Consider the following 24,078-nt stretch of genomic DNA (forward strand, 5'->3'; position numbering starts at 1 on the left):
AAAATAAGTCAAGCGTCAATTAGACTTTTTTGACATTTGAACGAGGCAGATGCAGGCACGCCCAGTGCCATTTATGCTATGTGCTATGTGCCATGTTGGCCAGTGTAGTGGGTAGGTAGGGCCTATCACTTTCCCATGGCATTGCCAGAGGAGACTATCTGCTTTTTAAATAAGGCAAACACTTAATCATTGCCAAAGCCAAGCCAAGCCAAGCCAAGCCGGACAGAACGTCAACTACTTTAGTTAATTTATTGCCTACCGATTGCATTTTGCAGATCCCCCACTATTCCCCTTGTCACCTACTATGCCTTTTGATGTGAATTGAAGTTGATGCTGCGCCCCCGCTGCCGCCCCACTGCCAGCTGTCTGGCTGGCTGTCTGTCTGACTGGCTGACTGGCTGTCTGACTGCCTGCTGACATTTTCGCCAGAATCAACACTGATTTGACATGACTTTTGTTGCGCACAGGCACAGCATGGACCAGCTTCCAGTTACCGGCTCAATATACTGACTGCATTGCATTGCCTCCTGCCCAAGGTGCGTGCATTCGTTTAGAAGTTTATAAATAAACACACTCACTGACACACACACACATGCCTAGAGAACCTGGACGAATCGCTCTTTGCATTCGCACTTGATTGGATTTGATAGCTGGCAATGCTAATGGGAACTGAAAGCTGCTCTGCAAAAGGCTGGACTGAGAGATCTAGGACCGAGTCGAGGCGACTCGTTGGGATTCGGTTTGGTTTGGTTCGGGTCAGAAGCCGTGGCGTTGCCTTCAACTGCATATTGCAAGTGTATTCATTTGGAAAATTGTTGCATGTTTTGCTAACTCAACTCAATGTGTCTAGCAGCAACAACAACAACAACAGCTACAACAACTTGAAACAACTCAGGCACTTCCTCTTGCTTATTTGCTTATGTGTTTTTATGCTGAGGGCGGGCGGGGTGCACAAAGAGCAAATATTGAAGGCAGTCTAGTTATAGTCCAAGTAGAGAATTGCCTTCGAACATGTTTATAAATTCGTATTTATGTATTTGGCTTGCTTGATTAACTATAAATATTATGGCTTAGATTTGATTTACTAGACCAGAAGACAAAGGCAGACAGACGCCTAGCTCTGTTTATGCAATATGACAGCTGAAAGTTTGCAGGAAAACTTGCGGTCGACTCCAGGAAAATGCATATACATAAATAGCAGAAGAGCTGCAGACGAGCAGAAAACCAGAAAACTAGAAAACTTATTACCAAACTATCAAATAAATGAAAATACATTTTCCTTCTCACTCTCTCTTTCTCCCTCTCTCAATGCTTTTCATTTCAGACGCAACACAACTGGTTAGAAATGGGAAATTTGTAAGAATATTTTTAGGTATGTAAAACAATTTAATTGAGTCAATCAAAATTATGTATAAATGGATTTATAAAATATTTAATAGCATTCCTTTATGTCCAACTGTATGCGCATAAATTGTAGTGTGACTGAACGCAAAATTAAGAGAAGAGAAAAGTCAATTTGAAGATAATTTGCAAGGAATATTGAGAATAATATTTTTTATGAAGCATAAAGATCATATGAACTTAATTGAATTGTTCTTGAAAATATTAGCGACTAGGAAAAAAGGGTAAAATACATTTATAATTAAAAATAATTTAATTATATGAAATCATATTTACGTATGAATATAAGTTTTTGGATCTAAATGATTATTAATTGAAAAATATTTTTGTAGTAAAAAATTAGTTTTTTTTTATTTTTATTTTAATTACTTACTTTAACAATCTGAATGAGTTAAAACCAAATTTATGGCAATAAAATTCATTTGAAATATTAATTATTAATTTTAAATTTTACAAAATTGCTTGTCATTCACTAAGCTTGCTTTTCATATCGATTATTATTTTTAAACAATACTATCAAAATATTACTCCATTCAATTAACGTCTTTAGCAGCTCTTCAGTCATAATCTATAGGTTCATTAGCAAACTAATTCACAAAAGGTATTATATTTTCTTCACTATGCCAAATACATATCATATATGTATATGTATATATGTATTTATGCCAGTTTGTATTTGTATTTATGGCATTGTAATGCTAGCGCATTTGCGTCTTAGACATTTGCTTTGAAAGTCTTCCCATGCCGCTTAGCTTTTGTTCAGTCCATCAGGCAGCCTTCGCCATGTCCCCAACGGCCTGTCCTCATATCAGCATAGAAATTTATGAGCCGCTGACATGCCAGGGCCATTCAAAGTGGCCATAATCCTAACTTAGCAGCGACCCCAAGCTACCAGCTAGCATTGCGACTACCGCAGTATGGCTTCATTAAAGCCAGCAGCAACTACTGTGTGTATGTGGCTGTGTGTGTGTGTGTATTGGAAATTTCAGCACAAATGTTTAGAGGCTGCATAAAAATGTCCATATGCCAATTAATGTGCAGGAGAAAGAGCTGAAGCTGAAGCTGCATCTGCAACTGCAACCACATCTGAGGCTGTGCCTTGTCAAATGGGACGCCCCATGGCGCACTGGCCAGAGGCCACCAACTGTGCCGCCTGTCGCCTGGCCCAAAGAATGATGAGCCACATAAAAATGTGCTTTCAATGTCAATTAAAATACATTTTGCTTGAATTGCAGCAGCTCCCCAGCCCCAACCCAATCCAAGTCTGGTCCAAGCCCAGCCAAGTGCCATCTGAATCAAATCAAAATAAAGCCATTTTCGTCTTTAATGATGCCAGCAGCGGCAAACTGATAAATGTGTGCACCTTTTGACTTGCCCGTGACCCGAGAGTTCACTTAGTTTGATTTGTCAGATAAAACGATTCGTCGTCGTCTACTCACCAATATCGAAAGCTGCAATTGCTGGCGCATTGAGCATTAAACAGCCGCTGGCAATGATCAATGCCAAGAGGCTAAGGTTCCAATTGCCAATCCCATTCCCATTCCCAATCCAGTTTCGTGTCGGCCGAATTCGACGCGACTCTGATATCGATGCTAATGATGATGGGGTTGTCGTTGATATTGAGCGGGGATAGGTGGAGCGCGGGGAGGAGCTGGAAAGGCACTGGCGGGAGAACATTTTGTCGCTAGAATTATTTAGACTCTGTGCGGCTAAACTGTGCGTCATTTTGCCGAGAATTATTGTGAATTGATTGATGTTGGCCTAGCAGTGAGATCTGTAAGATAGGAAAGAAGAAGAGAAGTTTCAATTAGTATTTAAATATATAAATAGTTTGATGTAAACTATAAAATTATTAGGATTTAGATGAAGAAGAATATCTATTGTTTCTTAAATAAATATAATGAATTGATTATATTATATCTAATTTGTTAAAGTTTATTTATTTATTTTTTTCATAAATATAGTCTAAATATTTCGCCTTTCTATGCGATTCTCAGGCTATTTTGTCTACTTTTATTTTAATTTTCTATTACGTAATTTAATTAAATTAATGATTAACAATTACAATACAAATCTGTGCCTTTCTATGCAATTCTCAGCACATTTTGACTAGTTTTGCTTAAATATAATTATATTAGTATAAAAATATTGTAAATTTTGTATACCAACTCCATTCTTATTACATCATTTTCAATTTTCACCCATTTCCATTATTGCAAATACGTAAAAGATACATTGATTAGGTATAAATAAAATGCGCCCCTCTTTGCAATTCTCAAAGCTTGTCTAATTGCATTTGTAGCTTGATTAGATATTCCTGACAGTGGCCAACTTTATCTCCAGCGCTTTTACAATGACAGCTCATTTCAGTCGAGCGCCTCTCTATGCGCTTCTGACCCCCCCCCCCCCCACGCAGACAAACACATTCAGTTAACGTATGCGCTGCTCTCATTGCAGGCCGCTTTCGCTTCTAATTAGTTTTGCTTAGGGTAGTCCCGACTGCGACGCCGCCTCCGCCGCCCACATCGCAACTCATTAAAATTAAAAGACATCAAAAGAAATTTGCAAACTAAACACAAACATAGAGGCGACGGCGGCAGCAGCTGTTGGACTGCGCCTAGAATGTCCTTTTGCGGGTCCTACACAAGCACGAGCTGAGCCCGGCACGTTCGCTCATCTGCTGCCCGCCTTTTGTGCTACCTTTTGCCCTTTTCTTTTTTCTGTTTTGTAGCTTTTTCCCTTTTTCTCTTTCATATAAATTGTGTGCCGCACGCTTTGCATAAACTAAATAAATTTCTTGGCCACCCGCCTTACGGCCATGTCATAAAGTGGGCTGACTGGGATTTTCGACGGTCCAGAGCTTTTGGAGGGGGTGTAGGGTATCCACTGGCAGTGAGTGCAGCAGCTTCTGCTTTAAATTGCTGCGCCAGCTGACGGGCTTGGGTCGATGATGCGGCTGCTGCTCCTGCTGCTGCTTCTGCTTCTTCTTTAGCTGTAAGCCAGCGTTAAATTAAAGCGGAAACTGGCTTGTGCCGACATAGCGGAGAGTGGGGCTGGAGTGCTGTTCGCTTGTGACTAGGCAGTCAACATGTTTGCTTTTGGCCGCTTTCTATGGCTCACATATCTCGGCCGGAGCAGCTGCCCCGATCTGCGTCTCCATCACCGTCTTTGTCTCTGGCAAAATTGTTGCAAAATAATGTTAAATGAAAAGCACAAAGTCATTCAGGCACAGCCTGGTGTGAAGGGGGAGAAGAGCGAGAAGCTAGATGCGCACATGCCGCCTCATCCGCTGACGACGTGTCGCTCCCCCCTCACCCTGCGCTGCCGCACTTTCTGTTGGTCGGCATCCTGCGCGTCATCGTCACGCACATTCACTTTGCATTCATTCAACTCGAAGGCAGTCGGCGCTGAAGTCGCCGTCGCTGTGGAAGCTCCCGGCGAAGAGCAACGTCGCCAGCTGGCATTGCTGTTGTTGTTGCCTTGGCTTTTTGGCAGCAATTGAGTTTGAGATTCATTCACAGTTAAAGCCAAATGATGCGATAACCAAACGTGCTTTCTAATTCCGCAGACAGCCACAGATTGCGCTGAGAACCATTCAGACAGCAAACCGAAGCTAAGAGTCAGTTAAAGCATAAAACTTGACTACTCAAGTGACGGCGATTCTCATTTCAAGCGGATCTATGAGAGAGATTGAGCGAGAGACCCACCTGAAGGTATTGATACTATATATTGAAGTCTTACATAAATACTTAAGAATAATTTTTTTCTCATAGAATTTTAACGGTTCTGAGTTATATTCTATTCTATTCAGAATAAAATTCAATTAGCTGAACAAGATTATTATTTCTATTAGAACTTTTGAACTCTTTAGGTAGCTCAGAAATTTTAATTGAGACGAAATTTAAGAGAATCTGGAGAAAATTTCGATATAATTTAGTAGAAATTTATATAGAAAATATTTAAAAAAATTAAGTTTATATATAATTTTTTTTTTTTTTAATTTTGTAACAAGTTATATACAAATTATAAGAAAATTTCTTAATTTCTTAAAAATGTATATAGAAATTTGTTCTATCAAATCTCTTGAGCTCATAAACTTTTTCTCTATTAAAACATTCTAGATTAAATCAAAGTTTCCTTCTTTAAAATAATCTCCTAATTAAGTATTTAATATAAAGATAAATAATGTATAAGAAATGCAGGTATAAAAATATGTAATAAATTATAGAAATTTGCAATACAAAAATCAATTTTCCTTTGATAAAAATCTTTCTGAAAAATCCAACTGTGACTGACATTAGGCATTCATTCTTAAAGAAATGTTGCTCTACGCCTTGTTCAGATTCGTGCAGTTCCATATTTTACTATGCAACTCCAAAGTCATCTGTCTTCGGAGTCAACTGCTGTAATATTACCAAAACTTTCCTTTGGCATATTTATTTTTGCATTCCACGACAGCTAACGAGATCCTCGGCTCAATTTACGTGCAGCCAGGCCAAGGCGATGCCCACATATAGCTCCGCTCCTGCACTGATGTTTATCTAACAAATGTGTCCATTCTGCTGGCAGAGCTGGCAACCTGAGCAACCTTATCGACTGCCTGATGACTCCTCCGCCCGTCAATTGCATGCACATGCAAAAAAAAAATAAACACAACAGCAACAACAACAAATGGGCAACGTCATGTGGCAATTTTTCACGCAGAGGCAGCTGCTGCAGATACAACAGCACCCCCACCCCCAGTGTGTGTGTGAGTGTGTTGGTTTTTCCCTTGACTCTTGTCAATAACTCAGCGCTTAATTGCTCATCTTTCAACGTCGCAGGGCGCAGGTACTTTGACTCAGCAGCCCAGCGGCAGCCTTTGACGCCCAGCACAGCCGAAACAAATTAGAAAATTCTCAACTGCAGCAGGAGAGCAAAAAAGGAACCAGAAGAAACCCAAGTAAGAACTCTGCAAGCAAGCGTAACCAACTGTGAGATGCTTGTTGGCAGTTAAGAAATATATCAGATTTATATATAGAGTTTTGATAGCAAGTTGTTATAGTTAAGTAGCAAAAGATTTACTTTCAAATTTGCTTACTTTAACTCCGTGTATTTCTCTAGCTTTTTATTGTCACAGTTATCGGAGGTAGATTATTTCTATATACTGATGATTTGCTCTTGTAGTTCAAAGGCTTAAACAGCTGAAGCTTCTATTAATTTTTCGTAAAGGGATTTCCATTTTTTTAAAACTATTATTTTATTTTATTTTAAATACAAAAAAATGCGCTTAAGATTCAATATATATTATGACATTAACTTATATAAACTAATTCAATTTAGCATTTATTATTCCATTTTAAAGTCAGAAAGTAAATTATTTATTATATAATTTAATTTTAATTTAAATACATATAAAATATTTATATATATATATATATATATATATTTATATATATATATATATATATATATATATATATATATATATATAAGTTAAAAATACTTTTTATTTACGTTTTTCACTCCATTTCAAAGCCTCAAAATAAATAATATAATATATAAATATATTAAGTTAAAAACATAATTTTTTTTTTATTATTTTTTGTATACCTTAATAATAAATAATTAAAGAATAATTTATTTTTGATGTTCAAAACTTTTAATATTTTTATAGTTATTATCATAAAACAATAAAACACATGAGAAGGAAAGAAAAGCATCAATCAAGACTTAGACTCGCTTCTCAATCTAATTTACAAAACGAAAAGAGTATATTGGCTTCAATCTATTCACTCTACAGTCATGTAAATGAAAACTCTGTCAAGCCAAGACTCTTCTCTCTACCCCGTCTTACAGTCCCTAGAGTGAAGTTCTTTAGAGCCAATCAACTCTCTTCGCTCTTTGTGAATGCGCATAAAAAGCAACTGCTTGACAAATGCCGCCTGTCATAGTTGTAACTGGCTGTGCTTCATATGCGCCACAGCAACCGCAGCAACCGCAGCACTGCCACAGCGATCCACCGAAATAGCGATCTGGCAATGCAGCGATCTTCAGGCATCCGACTGCCTCCTGCTGCACCGCACAATGTAGGTTAAATTAATAGTGACACTCGCTCTGGAGCGGCGAGCGCGTGGCAATGCCTTCTGGTTAGCCAATTGGCTGAATGCGGTTGCACCTGGCGGCGCTTTGAGCGCTCTCGCTTCGGCTGCAGGCTGATGCTTGCCACGTTTTGTGGCAAGTACGTGGCGGCGAGCCGTTTGTTTTTGTTGCATTTTTTGTTATTTTCTGTTGTTGCTGCGCGCGAATATTTCATAAATTGAAATGTACAGTTAGTTAATTACACGCTCAATTGGCTCTAAAAGTGGCATTAGGCCAGGCCCGAGCGGTCCGAGCGGCCCGACTAGCCGGCCAGCAGAACCAGCCTGGCAATTTGAGCGCAGCGACTGCATTTTTAATGGTTGTCATAAAAGATTTATCGCCCAATGCTCGGCCGGCTTTAGCGCAAAGAGGCGTTAGCAGCATATACTATATGCATATACATACATACGTATATATATGTATATGTTATAAAGCCAATTCACTGTTGGCCTGTCGATGAAATTGTGATATAATAGCAGCTAGCCAAACCAGCTGGAACGGCGATCGGAGTGTGGGAAAGGGTCAAGGCGGCAAAGGTGTGCGATGAAAACTAAATTACGTTTTGATTTTGCAATAATCAAGCAGAGGTAAAGGAACTGGATGTGTGTGTGCGTGTGTATGAACATGTATGTGAAGAAGAAGAACTAAGAGTGTGAAGTGCCTAACGTGCATATACCCTGCAGAACTGATGAAGTGGAGAATGGACCTCTAGTTTATTCTATTTCTATTTCTATTAAGTTGATTTCCATTCATTTCTTTTCTTTTCTTCTCTCTTTCTCTTTCTTTCCCTTTCGCTACATATATATGTAGTTCTAGCTTTATAAACAGTATCACAGGGACAATAATCTCTAATCTATTCAATTAACTTTGATTGTTTATGAAAGCAACCTGCGTCTTTCTTTTTCTGGTATAGGAACTAATAGATATTACAACAATATATATATATATATATTATATATATATTAATATTATATTAAAATAACATTATACTAATATTTATTATATTTTTGAATATTTTATATTTAAATATTTTATATTTCCACTCCTCCTAATCTAAATTTCTGCTTTATTTAACTACTACATTCTTTGATAATTTCTTAGAAATCTTAAATACCTTCTCACATTTTCTCTATCAATATGGAAAATCTCGAATTTCATTTTCATGGCATGAAACGCCCCAGTTAGTCATTTAAAAGTCGAGCTAACTGGCCACAGGTCATCAATCAAAAGAGTTTTCATTCGAAATGTCAACACACACACACACAAGTCACACACCTCACGGCTAAATCTGTGTATGTGTGTGTGTGTGTCTCTCTTAAAAATTAAACAAATTGCGTACCCGCGTGCTGAAAATTTAAACATCAAACTGTGTTTCGGGCTGACTTCCTGATTAACTCGAAAATAGAAGACAACAACAGCAGCAACAACAACAAAAGCAACAACAATTGAAAAATGCCCACAACGCAAATGCCAAACAAACCAAATTGATTAATTGATGAAGCGCAGCGCAGTTTTCATGGAAAAAAGAGACGTAAAAAAAGAAAAACACACACACACACACACGTATATATATATGTATTTCTAAAGTAGAGCACATCAATGAGCGACAGGGACTGACATATAGAATGTGTCTCGCTGTAGATATAAACATATATATTTAAGCATATATATATATATACATATATATATATAGTAGGCCACATGGCTCGACACAATTTGCATAAATCGAAATACAAAACAAAACAAAAAAAAAAAAGCCGAGCTGCAAATCGGGAGCAAAAGATATTTATCTTGTCTGCCGCGTCGAGTGCTTGAATGAGTGTCAAATTAAATTGATCAATTAAGCAATTGACGTGACGGCTGCTCTCTCGCTCACTCCCGCTCTCTCCCTCTCCCTCTCCCTCTCTCTCTCCCTCTCTGGAGAAAAAGTGCAGCAAATGAAGGCAGTCAGGCAGCTGCCTTAATGCAACTTCGGCATGCACAACAAGTGACGCAAATTGTGGAGCGTGTTGAAAGGAGTTGGCGTCGGAAAATGGGAAATGGTGATGGGGGACCTGGCGTTGGGGGCGTTCGGCTTGTGGGCGTGCCAACTGCTTGTGACAATTTCTGTCAATTCAGCGGCGCTAATCAAGCGAGCGACTGTGCAGCTTTTAAATAGGGTGCAGTAGTAGCAGCAGCTAGAGCAGCAGCTAGAGCAGTAGCTAGTGCAGCCTGATGTGGCTGTGGTGTCTGATAGCTAGACAAATTGGCTGCGATTGCAGCTCGTGGTTGCTCAGGGCTGCTGCTGGCGGCTTAAAGCACTAAATGCGGGCTGCAGCAGTCAGTCTACAGGCGGCAGGCAGCAACGTCATATAATCCATCAAGGCAGACAGTTGCAGGCAGACGAAGACGACTCGACGCATTTACCCAGGCTGTAATCAAATCAAATGACAACGCAGACAGCAGCACAGTGATGGAGAGGGCGAGCCAGTATGGGGACAACTATATAACTAACAATCTCTCCCCCTCTCTATCTCTTTCTCTCTCTCTCTCTCTCTCTTGCTGTCCCTCTCACTCCGTAATACTGTCTGCAGCAGTCAGCGATTTCTTGTGACTATTGTCGCATTTGATAGCCAACACATCTGATGATTTAATAATACCAAGTGGGTACACCTAATGAAAGAGTGAAGTGTGCTAGCAGCAGCAGCAGCAACAGCAGCAACAGCAGCAAGCCAAGTTAGCTCATTCTGGCTTAAAGTCTGCAAAGGAAATACAACAAAAAATTTGCATAGCTGCCCCACGAGCGACAGTTGACAACTTTTTACTATATATATTTTATAGCTCTTCTATTATACATCTATATATACATATATTTGCCTGGCATACAAGTGTAGCTGCCGTCTGTCATTCTCTAGTCAAATATATTCTTCTATTATGCTGACAGACTGACTGTCTCTCTGTCTGTCTGTCTCTCTGTCTCTTGACTGTTGACTGTACGACTGTCTGCTTGTACGTCCGTCTTCCCTGTCTGCGGCACTTGAACGTCAAGCAGGAAGTTTTGCTGCAGCAGGCTTCAAGGCACTTTAAGCACGGGGCATATTGATTTTCTACATGTGCCCAAGTTCATTAAAGTCACATCAGACTCGAAAAGAAACAAAAAACAAACAAATATGCTCAGCCCACATTCCGACCGCAAATAGACACGAGATGCGCCCACAAATCAACGCCTAACCGCAAGGGTACCCCCAAAAAAACAGAAAAAAAAGTAAAGCTCGACGCCATTTTGTCTGTGCCCGGCCATTAAATATGCAAAAAGCAACATGCGAAAAAGTGAAAGAAAAAAGTGTTGCATACTTTTAGTTGCTGCGCCAAACCGCAAAAAGGCAGCAGAGGCAGCAGCTAACCGAGACGAGGTGAGGCGGGGCGAGCCAAAAGCGTCGCTCGCAACAGGAAGCTGGAAAAATAAATAAAAAGGCGCGAGACGAGAGACAACAGCGCGACGACCCGCTTCGCCGTCCCGCCCTTCCCGCTCCACCCCTCTCCAGCCTGGTTCACAGACCGCGAGCCATTCATTAGCATAGACATAGAGAGCGCAATATTGAATTTCTATGCCTGTATGAGTGCTCAAGGGTCGCTCAATGTGTGTGGGTGTGCGGGTGAGTCCAGGGCGCTAAGGAGGGGGTGAGTTCATAAGGTTGCAAAAAAATGCTTCACGCTTTAGCAGGCTGAGCAAATCACAGCGCTGCGAACGAAGACGAACCCAAGCAGCGCCTAGGGATCAAATTAGTCGAGTATTTTTTTGTTTCTATGCTGAAAGGAATGCGACAAATGTTTGACTGGAGAGACACCACATACATACATATATACATATAAATAGATATACGTGTGCATGCTAAGTGCTGCATAAAGTGTTTCAAAGGGAATAAGAGCACAGCAAGGCATACAAGTGTAAACCTCTCTGAAGTAGCGGCCCGTCGTCCGTCGTCCCATGTCACCGGGCCCAAGACAGGAAGTGAATAACGGCAAATGCTAGCCTATTGACAGGAGTTATGAAGGGAGTTGAGCTAAGGAAACGGACGGTGTAGATGGGAAAGACAGAGAGAAAGAGTGAAAGAGAGAGAGAGAGAGAGAGAAACAAAAAGAAAAGAGTTCGAGTTTGAAAACATATTCGACTATCCTAGATAGGACTGCACGACGAAAGAGTTCAGAATAATAAAAGTTCAGAAAAAGAAGAATAATAAATAAATAATAACTGAAATTAATAATTTATTAAAAGGAATAAAATAAAATTAATACAATCGGTATGATAAATAAAATAAATTAATAAATTATTGATAGAAATAAAAAAATAAAATTTGTAAAATCTGTGTAAAAAAAGATTGAAAATATATACATATGTATGTCTATCTAAAACTCTGTCATTTTATCACTATCTCTATCTTTCTCTCTCTCACTCTCTTTATTTCACTCTCTGTGCCACTCCCTCACTTTTCTTCTCTATAACCAAGGATTGAATATATATATATATATATATATATATATATATATATCTACCTCTCTTTTATATAATTTTACCTGCACAGATAATGTTAAATTCAAATGAATAAGGTCGGGGTTAGGTAGGCAACTCCAGGCAGAAGCAGAAGCAGAAACAGACGCAGGAGCAGGAGCAGGAGCAGAAGTTGGAGTGCCAGCTACAGGGCTCTTTTACATTTTTGGGGCTAAGGCAACGACAGCAGTGAAAGGGGTACGACATCCCTCAACGGCTTGTTAAACCACAGCTGATAAGCTTGCCTGCCTGGGCATTCGCTTAACTGTCAATGGTAGAGGCGGCTCAACAGCCACGCCCCCAGCACATCCTGTGGATCGGTTTTTGTCTGCGGTTTGTCAGCAGACACCAAATATGCGCATGTGTGTGTGTGTGTGTGTGTGGCCCGCTGCTGGAATTTTTATGAATTATATGCGAGACAGTTCCAAACAAAAATAAAATGGGAAAAAATATGTAAAAATATTTTCGAGGATGACAACGATGCGAATGACGACGACGACGACGACGACGACATTGACAATGAGGCAGTAGTAAGTGGCTGCCAGGCCAGGCGGGCGCAACAACAAAGCGCTGATTGACAGGAAGGCATACAAAAGCGAAGCACATGAGCTGGGCGGGACAGGGAGGCGGCGAATGACGAGACAAAATGCCAGCACAGAGCCAGCCGAGGCCAGGGCAGACCAGGCCAGGCCAGGCCAGGCTTATGCCCAGCCCTGCCACGGACAATCGTTAGGCCGCGCAGCGAAGCGTGGCCCAGGACATGTGGGCAGAGACTCGGAGCCCGATGATGTCGGCTCAAGCTCTATCGATTTTCGTATGCAGCTATTGCAGCTGCGAGGCAGCGGGCTCAGCGCTGTGTACCGTTAACACTCATTGTTTTCACATGCTTTTTAATGATGGGTCGGCAGGCGAAGGCTCGACAGCCCCGACGGCCCCACTCGGCGTAGCCAGACAAATTAGCAACGCTTGATTAATTTTTATGACGCGTACTGTAACTGAGAGAGACAACAGCAGCGGTAAAGCGGCTTAGGCAGGTGAGTGGCAATGCATGTAGATACAAAATGTATCTTTCAGATACGAAAAGTATCTTTCAACTGCTTGCTGTGCCCATCTGTCGTCTAATGATGCGCAATTAGGCAAATGGCTTCTAATTTGCTGTTGTTGTTGTTGTTGTTGTTGTTGTTGTTGTTGCTTGATTTCGTAATGCAGGCAAAGTTTGTTTATTTTTTTGTTTTCTGTTCAAATGCTGCTGCATGTGTGTGGGCGTGGCATGCAGCGGCTTGGGCCATTTGATTATAGAAATCATGTACTGAACAATTGTGACACAGTTGCCCATACGAACGAGCCGCTATTTAATGGGCTCCCCCTTCACCCCCTCTCTCTCACCCTCTCACCCTATGAGCAGGCGGAAAGGCGGCTTGTTAAAAACTTTTGTTTTGTTGTTGTTTTGGCTACTTTTCGTTGTTGTTGTTGTTGTTGTTGTTGTTGTTGCTGTTGCTGCTGCTGCTGCTGGTCGGGTTAACGTTAACTCGTTGTGGGTTTTGTGGTCATAAAATTTAACGCTTGTTTGGGCTGCTGCTTGTGCCGCTGCCGCTTGCAGGAAGGCTTTATTAGCTGATTGTTTTTATAAGGTAATGGGCATTAAATGACTACTTTGTTGCGGTACCGTTCCGTAATATGCAGCTGGCTATAACAAAAGAACCCAAAGTGTGCTGCATAAATTGCAGTTGAGGTTTTAATATGCTATAGACAATATGATTAAAATTATTGTAAATGAAATTTGTGAATATTTCTATCATATATGTTTATTCAATATATATAAGCAGAATAAGGTTCCTTTATTTATACTCTCTTTTATAACTCTTGGGATTTAATATAATTTAAATATAATTTTAAGCAATTTCAGTCAAGGAATATATCGAAATTTTATAGTTTTTTTTTCAATATATAAAAGAAAAAATTTTTATATTATTTGATATAATATATATTATTCATTTCTTTATTTATGTTATATATAAGACATAAAATTTATATTTCTTCTCAAGCAAATTCAGTAAAACTGTGAATATAGATAATTTCATAGATTTTTTTTTCAGCTTTATTTATTTAACAAATTTTAAATATTTATAAAATTATAATTTCAGACAATTCGAGTCAGAAAATGAATATAGGTAATTACAGAGATATATTTTCAGTTATAAATATGTAGTTTGATTAATATAAATAAATCATATATTTTATTTATATTTATTTATATTTTCAAATATATTTTTATATACGATTTAATATAGCTTAAATTTCACTTTAAATTATTTAAGTCAACAAAATAATATTTCTTCATTTTCAGGCAAATAAAATGTTGCTTATACATCTGTATATACACATATATTTATAAAAATATATAAATAACTTAATAACAAATCAAAGATTTTAAACTAAATTTCAAGCAATTTCATATAAGTTAACTGATAAATAAATTCATATATTTATTTCATAAGCTTTAAATATGTAATTATATTTTTACACAAATGCTTATTATCTGATCTATTGAAATGTTGTCTCTGATTTCTGAAACTTCAATTGAAATGTAAAAGTTCATATGAGTAACTTTCCACTTTGAACTGCTCTAAACTTTGATCTAACTCCATCAGCTGCAATCAGAATTCCTTACAACTCCATCTTTGAGCAAATATTCCCATCGGGGCCAAACCCTTCTTTTCACACACAAGACTTCGATTTCCTTTTTAGCTGCATCGCTATCTAAGCAACGGGTCGACCCTTATAGCACGGTTCCTCAATATTCCGCTGATATACTCGAACCTTACATGAAACAGACACTGAATTCGTCACAAGGCTGGGGCCCTCTCTGCTCTCAGCTCTGCCTCGGATGCAACGGCGACGATTTCGTTGAGCTAATTAACTTTCGGTTACAGTTCACTGCGCAAATTTGCGAGCAGGCAATGGGAACGAGAGCCAAGGAGCAGGGGACACACACGTAGTCCCTCATATCTACATATATGTATATGTTTATATATGCTTGCTCTACATATAAGGCATATTAAATTTGTATTTAGTAGCGCTGAGACATTGAGCGGAAATGAATCGCCGCTCATCAAGTTGAGAGTCGCTCGCTGACGACTTCCCGCATTTGTCGGCCGGCCCGTCCTTTGTCATATTTGTATATACATACGTATATGCATATACGTGTGTGTATGTATGTGTAGTGTGTGCTTTTGTTGTTTGATCAGTGGACTCATTCGATTTGTAAGAGGCATTCAAGCAAGTCGCAGCTCGAAATTAGCCAGACGCTGTCGTCACAAGCCAAACACAACATTTTACGCATCACAAAATCATAAAACGTCATTAGCGCCCCGTTCTGCATTGGAGTCTCAGGGTCACGCACCCAGCCCTCTACAACAACAAATCCATCAAAATGCGGGAAAACTCATACGGAATAAGCTACGGTTTGGTAATTGAGTTCTAAGTTGCCGAATGCACAAACTTGTATTTATTTTAATTTCTGTTTCAGTTTTCATTTTCTTCTTCTTTTTGTTGGGAGTAAACCGTAGCTCGGCTCATTAATCAATGCTGTGCATACACACCCTCTCTCCGATACCCTGCCAGTGCTTATCTGGTTTTCGTTTTTCATTTTTTTAAAAAGTTTTGTCATACATGCAAAGTAATTTTTCACAGTCAACACATTTGCTTCCAGATACCGAACTGACAAAACTTGTTAGATACTAAAATACCAAAAAAATAATAATAATGTAAAGAATGAGGGGCGGAGAGACCCGGTTCCACACGGTCTAGTCCAGTCCAGCGGCAACTACTTAGCTCACAGCACGCCCCTTTTGGGCGCACATTAGTCGGCTATGCAAATATAGCGCCTGCGTTTCCCAAGTGGATATCATGATGGCTCGCACGCCAGGTGTCAAAAAATTATTTCAATGGAACTTGTCATTTCTGAATGCGCCGTCCTCCCTTCGAAATGGGCAACGTGTTTGCGTAATTAGAGCGAACCCTCTTTAGCTGGGCTGAGGGTTAAGTGCCAACTGTTGTAGCACCAATTTCTGGATCAAATGGAAGCCAAAATATAAAAAAAAGGGTTAAACTGTTCTGCCCAACGTAATCAAGCAGAAATGTATCAAGAACTTTCTGAACAGTTAAAAGACTTTAGCCTAGAGCTGGAGTTTATTTAAATAAATGATAGATTACTATGGAAAGTGAAAGACAACGATTGAAAGACAAGCTAATAAATCGAGGCAGGGTTTACCAAATATAAAACGTAGATATCTTGGGTATTTAAATTTTTTATATATTTAATTTCAATTTTAAATAAATAATTTAAATAAATGATAGATTAAATATTTATATATTTAATTTCTGTAATATGAATATTGTTTTTGTGTATATATTTAAGATAATCATATACAGGAAATAAAATTTAAGATATAATGTATTATTATGTATATTTCTTAAATTTTATGCATTGAAATACAGAAATGTTTTTAATTTTATTTCAGAAAAAATAATTGAATGATTTAATTAAATAAACCTAATGTATATACTTTTTATATGAACTGTTTTAATTAGATATAATATTTTTCATTTAATAATGTATATATTTATTTTTTTTTATTATTAGTAATAATTTCTTTAATATTTTATTATATTTAAGTAGTTAAATCTTGTAATTTGTTATTATTTTTGTTCATTATTCAATTACTATTTATTTAGTATTATTTGTATGTAGAACTAAGATCATATGCATACGTATATCAATACATATTATATATTTAAAATAGATTACCAAAAAAAAAATTAAGACAATTATGAACAAAAAAATTAATTTATAGCTCTAGTAATTCATTCCCAACTAAATTTTCAACAAAACTGATAAATTCCTTGTGAATTACTTTCTCTGACAATTCACAATTTACACTTTGTCCAATTCACTTCTACTCAGTGCTGTAATTGTCTTGGTGCTGTGCTAGTCTTATTTTTAAAGTAAAATGCTTTTAGTGTTCCATTTTCTAAGCTCTGCTGACAGCCTGAAATATTTGGGATACTTTAACAACAAGAACTTTTTTTTTGTTTTTTACTAATTAAGCGCCCCACACGCAAAGACCATAGCCAAAACGAACTGTGGAAAGCTTCAAGTTGTTTCGCCTTTAAGCTGCCACACACACAAAAACAAAACGTGGAGAGGAAAAAACTGCAGAGGCAACAATAAGAGCAAAGCTGGCGCCAAGTCGTTACATGAAAAAGTTCTCAACTACATGCTAAGACACACACACACACACACATAACCAGCACACATAGATACAGTGGCTACTTTTATGAGCCGCAACACTTGAAAATTTTCTCACAAACAAACGCCGACGCCGACACTGACGTCGACCGCAAGAAATAATTTCCCTTAGCTGCATTTTTACAACTTAACACAGAGCAGAGAAGAAAAAAACCTGGCGAGCAATAAAAACAAGAATAAGACTAAAGGAAAAAAATGCCAACCAGCGTTGCTGATATGTTGAGGGTGGGGGCGTGGCAGCTATTTGGCTGCCCCAAAAAAAAAAAAAAAAAAAAAAAGACAAAAAAAAATATAATAATGTTTGCCTTCTGTTTCTTTTCCTTGGCCATGCACGACTGCCTGCCCCTACAGGGGCAAGAGCGTGCGTGTGTGTGTGTGAGTGTGTGGGGGGAGGAGCGGGTGCAGAAATTGTGGCACCTGTGCTGCGCTGTAGCTGTGCAGTCGTGTATCTGTATCTCGGTATCTTTTTTGTATCTTTGCCGACAACAGCAACAAGAACAAATAAACTGCCGGCCAAGTTATGACAGTCGGCCGCAGGAAACATTATTCTTAGTTAGATGCTAATTAATTAAAGAAGAACATACAGAGGCCCACAGGCCATTCGGTGGCACAAACTACACACACACGCACACGTATATGTATTTACACATACAGATATACGTATGTGGGCAGACGTTGTCGAAGCAAGACGCTGGCTGCATGACATACTCTCAGTGCATGATGAGCATAAATTTTAACTGTCGCGCTATCTGTGGACTGTGGGAGGACTCTGGGCAGGAAATGTTGTGTTGACCGGCAAGAAGTATTATTATATAAAGAGGAACAGCATCCATTAATTGTGACAGTCTAAAGTTAGAGATGAAGCTAAAAATAGCCAGGAAAATTATTGTAACTAACAAAAGAATCAGAAACTTTTGGGAAAAGCCAAAAATATTTATATAGTATATAAAATAGGGATAATTATTAAATAACTGACTATAAATATCTATAATAAAAATAATAATTATAATCAATAATAATCGTATATATGATATACTCAAAATAATATATTCAGCAGTCTGAGTTAAATTGAAATCATAGAAACACGCTATAATTTAATTTAATGTTTAAGCAATATTCGTATATTAATGTCAACATTAATCAATTCTTTAGACTACAAATTTTATTTTCGTTGATTTCTATGAACTTTAATGGTGCCTGAATATGTATATCTATATCGTATTAAATTTTTTAAATAATAATATCTACATATTATAATGCTAAGAAAGACGTCATTTTAATATATAATATATTAATATCCCTGTATCAAATGTAAATAACACTTGAGTAATATATACATATGTAATAAATAATAATGAATAATACTTGAGTAATCTTCGTATATAATATATTATAATTAATAAATTTATTTTTATTTTTTTATTTTTATTTTTTTATTTTTATTTTTTTATTTATTTATTATTATTATTTTTTTTTTTTTATTTATATGGGACACTTTATTTTTAATCAATAATTTTTTTTTTTTAATTCATCAACTCTCTGGCCTACAAAATTAGCTTTAGTGAATTTCTATAAGCTTTAACATAATTTGAATTTAAATTATACCGCACAGACAATTTTATCTCTTAATGAAATTTTTCCATTAATACTCTAAATTATTTCGTCAAATAAATATACGCTCAGTCTCAGTATATACATATATTATATACATATATTGTACATATACATATGTATATTTAATAAATTCAGTTCAATTGAGTTCAGTTTTTCAAGTTTTCCTATAGGCTAATCAAGTCAAGCTATTTAAGCCATTTCGTTGCGTATCAAGGTCCACTTCAATAGCATCATAACAAACAAGATAGCGCCAACTTTTATCATAATGCTAATAAAAATCGACCACAAGCGATGAAGAAGAGGAGCTGAAGAAAAACTAAATGTACATATATATATATCTATGTATATAAACACAGGCAGCAGAAGATGAGGAAAAGTTTTCAAGATTATTATGATGATTGCGCCGCAATGGCGCCTGCAGGCAGCCCCAACAGCCCCAACTCGGTCGAGCTGCCAACTTGTTTACATAAATTTTAATTGCTGTAATTATGATTTTTACACGAAATTAATTATGCATGCGCGGTAGCTGCATGCAGCAGCATCAGCTCGCATATATCTTAGATATATAGCAATGGATAAACCGATTGAGAGACGAGGCAAACGTTTCAATAAAAACTAATCTCCGGCCTGGCTAAACTCTTAGATCTGAGCAACTTTAATTGCTGATGAAAATTATGAAATTTCAATGGGAAACTACATAGCTGGTGTATGAGTATCTCGTGGATACACAGCATCTGCCAGATGCCAGATAAGAAAGTCGTGTAAACCGAAAAGATCTCGCGCTGGCTGATAAAGCATAGAAAAAAGAAAAGAAAATTCATATCTAGTTTGTTATACTCATTCACGTAAGTGAAATGAGTATATTAGGCCTGTGCAATGTCCGTCTTGCTGGCTATATGAATTCCAGCTCTTGCTGGACTTGAAATTTGGAGCATATACTCCCGGAATTCCGATTCGTCCAACTGAAAAGATGAATCTGTATGTTTTTGGGGTATTCTTCAGTCGGTGACGCCCGATTGCAACGTTTCTACTCGCCTTCTTCAGTTGGGTTGACCTGCTTAGCTGCTGTTTGGCTGCTGTTTAGTATCCATAAGATACAGCAGCTTATTTTGATTGGCCCGGCCCGCTGACAGTTTGACTTTTGTTAATTTGTGTTTAATTAATGTTCAGTGTGGCACACTAAATTCCACACATGCCACACGCCACAGCCGAAAGAGTTGTTGTCGATTGGCGAAACTTTTACAAAATCGGTGTTTCAAAACTGTTCCCAATTGAAGACAATTTGCTGACAGCTTAATCAAAATTGCACCGTAAAACTGTTTTATTTATTTGTTTTATTAGCTCCATCAATCGAAACCGGTTTTAATCAAATATCAAGAGCTCGGCTCGTGTTTACGCATTTGTTTCTAGTTTTTTTTATTTTTGTTTTTTATTTTTTTTATTCACTCTTTGCTTAATTAAACAATGATTTGTTTATTTATTCATTCATTCGATTCACTTTGTGTCACAAAACTTTGTCATAAATATTCAAAATGAGTCTTTAAGTGCTTCGTTCTTTCATCGAACTTGATTTACGGCAGACCTTGGAGTCAGAGATGCGACATAAATTATATTTATTTTATTCAAGTAATCTATAATAAACTATAAAAGTTTCTAAAGTACCACATGTGTTGACAAATTTACATTTGGTATACAATTTTTAAAAACTTAAATTCCTTTTTAATGTCTCAATATAAAAATTGAACTTTAATTGTTTCAAATAAATTTTGAAAATTTCCTTTTTCATTTAAATGTAAATCAGTCGAAATTTTCAAATTAAAAATTTCATTTTAATGAAATGCACTCAAAATATTTTATATATTTTAAACAAACTTGAAAGACTTCATAATTATAAAAATATATATATGATCTTATATAAATTTAATAAAAAGCGTTTTGTTTATGTATAAATAAAACAAATTTTGAATTATTCAAAAAAAATTACGAATATATTAAGTGAAAGTTATATTTGTTAGCTTATCTTAATTCTATTTTGTTTTGCCATTTTAAGTTGAAACCCCTCAAAAGACTTATTTTATAAATTAAAGACAACTATTGATAGGTTTTTTTTTATTTTATTAAAATTAAAACCAATTTCAATTTCCTTAAGTAAAGAATTTAATTAAAATTAAGGAAAAAAAATATTTTCAGTACATTTTTTTAACTATAATTCAATATCAACCATTATATTTAGTTTTCGTATTTTAGGAATGTTCTCCTACTATAAATCAATAAAATTGAACATTTCTCGACTTATGCACCTTTAAAATATTGTAGTTATTTACTGCCTATTATTAATTAAAATAGTAAATTGTAGAATATTTTAATTATCTATTATTTATTGTTTTTTTTTTTTTAATACATAACTAATATTTAGAATGTTATTTTCTTTTCATTTCTATATGGAAATATCAATATTTCTATAAGAAATACATATTAATTTGTACAACTGTCTTAGATTTATTTAATTTAATTACAACTGAGTGAGCTCCCACTTACCTAGATTTAAAATATGTGTTGCCTCAATTAGTTGATTGTAGATTGTATCCTTTGCTGGTATGCATTGTATATGGGGTATAGTTATTAGATTTGTTTGATATATTTTATATTTTTGTTATTATTATTATTTCTCTAGGTAAATATAATAGTTAAAAAGCTTTGCACAAAAACACACACACAATCAAGAAATGCGATATAGAATTTATTAATATATTCTTTTGTAAATGCAAATTAAATGCAGTCGAAGCTGTTGCAATTATCTGATTGATCTTATTTTGTATAACTTGTTGTTGTTGTTGTTGCACAGTATCTTGTGGGTTGCTTTGATATGTTTAGCACGTTTGGGCTGTGAGATACTTTTTGGCTTTAGTTACATGCCGTCAGAGCCAGAGGCGTTTATTTAACGGCTATTGAACTTGGCTTGCATAGCTGGCGCCGACCGGTGCACAGGTGCCGCATTTTGTTTCGCCTAGCATTGAGATACTTTTGCGCAACTAACTGTATCTTGGATCTGGTAACATTAACTCGCATTAACGCACACGCACCCGTACACGTACACGCAAACACAAACACTCACGCGAAACACGTAACACCGAAACCGAAACCGTCGCCGATCTGCACAGAGCTGAGCGTTGACGTTGTTGTTGCCGTCACGAACGTTGGGATGAGACTGAAACTGGACGAGACTGGTTCCACTGTTGCAACCACCATTGCCGCCGACCGAACCGAGTAGTTGCAACAACGCCGAATGTTCTGTTGCTGTCGCTATCTCTGCCGCTGTCGCTGCCGTTGCCGTTGTCGTTGCTGCTGCTGCTGAGCTGCTGCTTTTTCGCTTGTTGTAACGCGCCGAACGAAGGTTGACGAGCGATTGAATTGAACGAACGTTGTAAAGCTGCTCAGGAGCCGCAATTCGTGCCACGGACATCCATGTAAACGAACACCACAACGACAAACTAACTTCAGTGTGGAACTTAAGCAGAGAGCGAGAGCGTTTGGCTGCCCAACGAAACGCAGAGAGGTAACAAAACTGAGTGTAAGCAACAGAGTGAGCGAGTGAGAGAGCGCGGGTGTATTAAGTAAAGAGCGCGATTTGTTTGTGGAATGCATTGGCTTGTGTCGAGCAGAAGTAAATAAACAACGTTATTTTATTATATTGAATTTTATATAGTATACTGTCTGTGTATGTAAAAACATAATTATAAAAACATAATTATAAACAGTTTTTTATTTTGATTACTAAAAATAATTTAGATTTCTTTAAAAACCAATAATAGATTGCAAAAATTAATTTTTGTATATTCATTATTTTGTTTATGCATTAGTTAGTAATCTTATTCCAATTTAATATATTAATGAAGACTAAATAATTCGGCTTAATTTAATAAACATTTTTCTATTAAAATATATTATTATATGATTATGCATTTTAAATTTAAACTCTAAAGAATTAAAGTGTTAATAATAATATGGAAATTATTAATTTAGGTATTCCAAATTTATTTATTTTGTGTTCTTATAATTTTCATGTTTCTCCAAATTATTTAACTCTTCAACCGTTTCACCTGTGCCATGTAAGTATAGCTCACAGTAAGCATCGCAGCTGGCTCTCTCTTTGCCTAACATCAAACCCTCGCTCTTTAGTTTGCGCTCTGCCTTTCTCTTTTGTATAAGCAGCCCAAACACAGGCATTCTCTTTGCCAGCTAGTAGTAGAGTTTTCATTGCCATTTCGTTTCGTTGTGGAACATTGTGGCATGCTAACGAAACAAAACAAACAGTGTATCTAACTGTTGATTTGTATTGCTATCCGCGAGATTCAGAATTATAAAACTGTTATCAGTATCGAAATATATTGTTAAATAGATTAAAAATTATTTAGTAAATATTAATAATATTAATAATAATATAGCCATAATTGTTTATAAATGGTTTTCATTAGCTACTGATGATTCCTCTGCATTTATCAAGATATTCACACAAGATACAATCTGTAGATTGAGATACAAAGCTATAAAGTGCGTAACGCGCCGCAACTTGTCATAATGAGGCATTAAAAAGCAGCTTAAAGCCGTCGAGATTTGCCGCCAGCCCAAAGAAAACGAAGAGTAAGAGCGAGAGAGAGAGAGCACCATGCGATCTCGCTTTGATTTATGACGCCTTGTTTGCGATACAAACTCTCAGATAGAGTCTTAGAGCGGGGGGGAATCAAGTGTAGCGGAGAGCCATGTCTGAGGGGCACTTGTTGTAGATGATATCGTGGCGCGCTTTACGTTTGCCCAGTTTGATTGATTGGTCCAAGCACACACACACACATAGACTGTGTGTGTGTGTTTACTTTGCGCTTGTTTTATGATATGAACAGAGATCTGAGTGCTCAACATCTGTTGCTTTCGAATATTTCGACTTGGTGACACTCTTTGTGCCCTAGATACAAATCAGTTAGCTGAACCGGGCTAAGCCGCTTGACCTATATCTATATACAATAGTTTTTTACTTTTTTTTTTCAAAGAACACGCATCGAATTATTCACAGTGTAGGATTATCAAACAGTTGAAGCAAACAAAATTT

The 24,078-nt window shown here is 37.0% G+C and overlaps 1 protein-coding gene across 1 annotated transcript in view; it reads right to left on the reverse strand.

Annotated features, from left to right (window-relative positions):
- LOC6576699 overlaps positions 1–22,343 on the reverse strand; it is a 48,903-nt gene extending 26,560 nt beyond the window's left edge. Inside the window, 2 exon segments of the mRNA XM_002002651.4 lie at positions 2,841–3,175; positions 21,513–22,343. Coding sequence (XP_002002687.2) covers positions 2,841–3,126 — 286 coding nt within the window. The 5' untranslated portion in view covers positions 3,127–3,175; positions 21,513–22,343.
- Between the last annotated feature and the right edge of the window lie 1,735 nt (positions 22,344–24,078).

Source organism: Drosophila mojavensis, unplaced genomic scaffold (assembly GCF_018153725.1).
Source record: "Drosophila mojavensis isolate 15081-1352.22 unplaced genomic scaffold, ASM1815372v1 contig_36, whole genome shotgun sequence".
Classification (NCBI taxonomy): Eukaryota; Metazoa; Arthropoda; class Insecta; order Diptera; family Drosophilidae; genus Drosophila; species Drosophila mojavensis.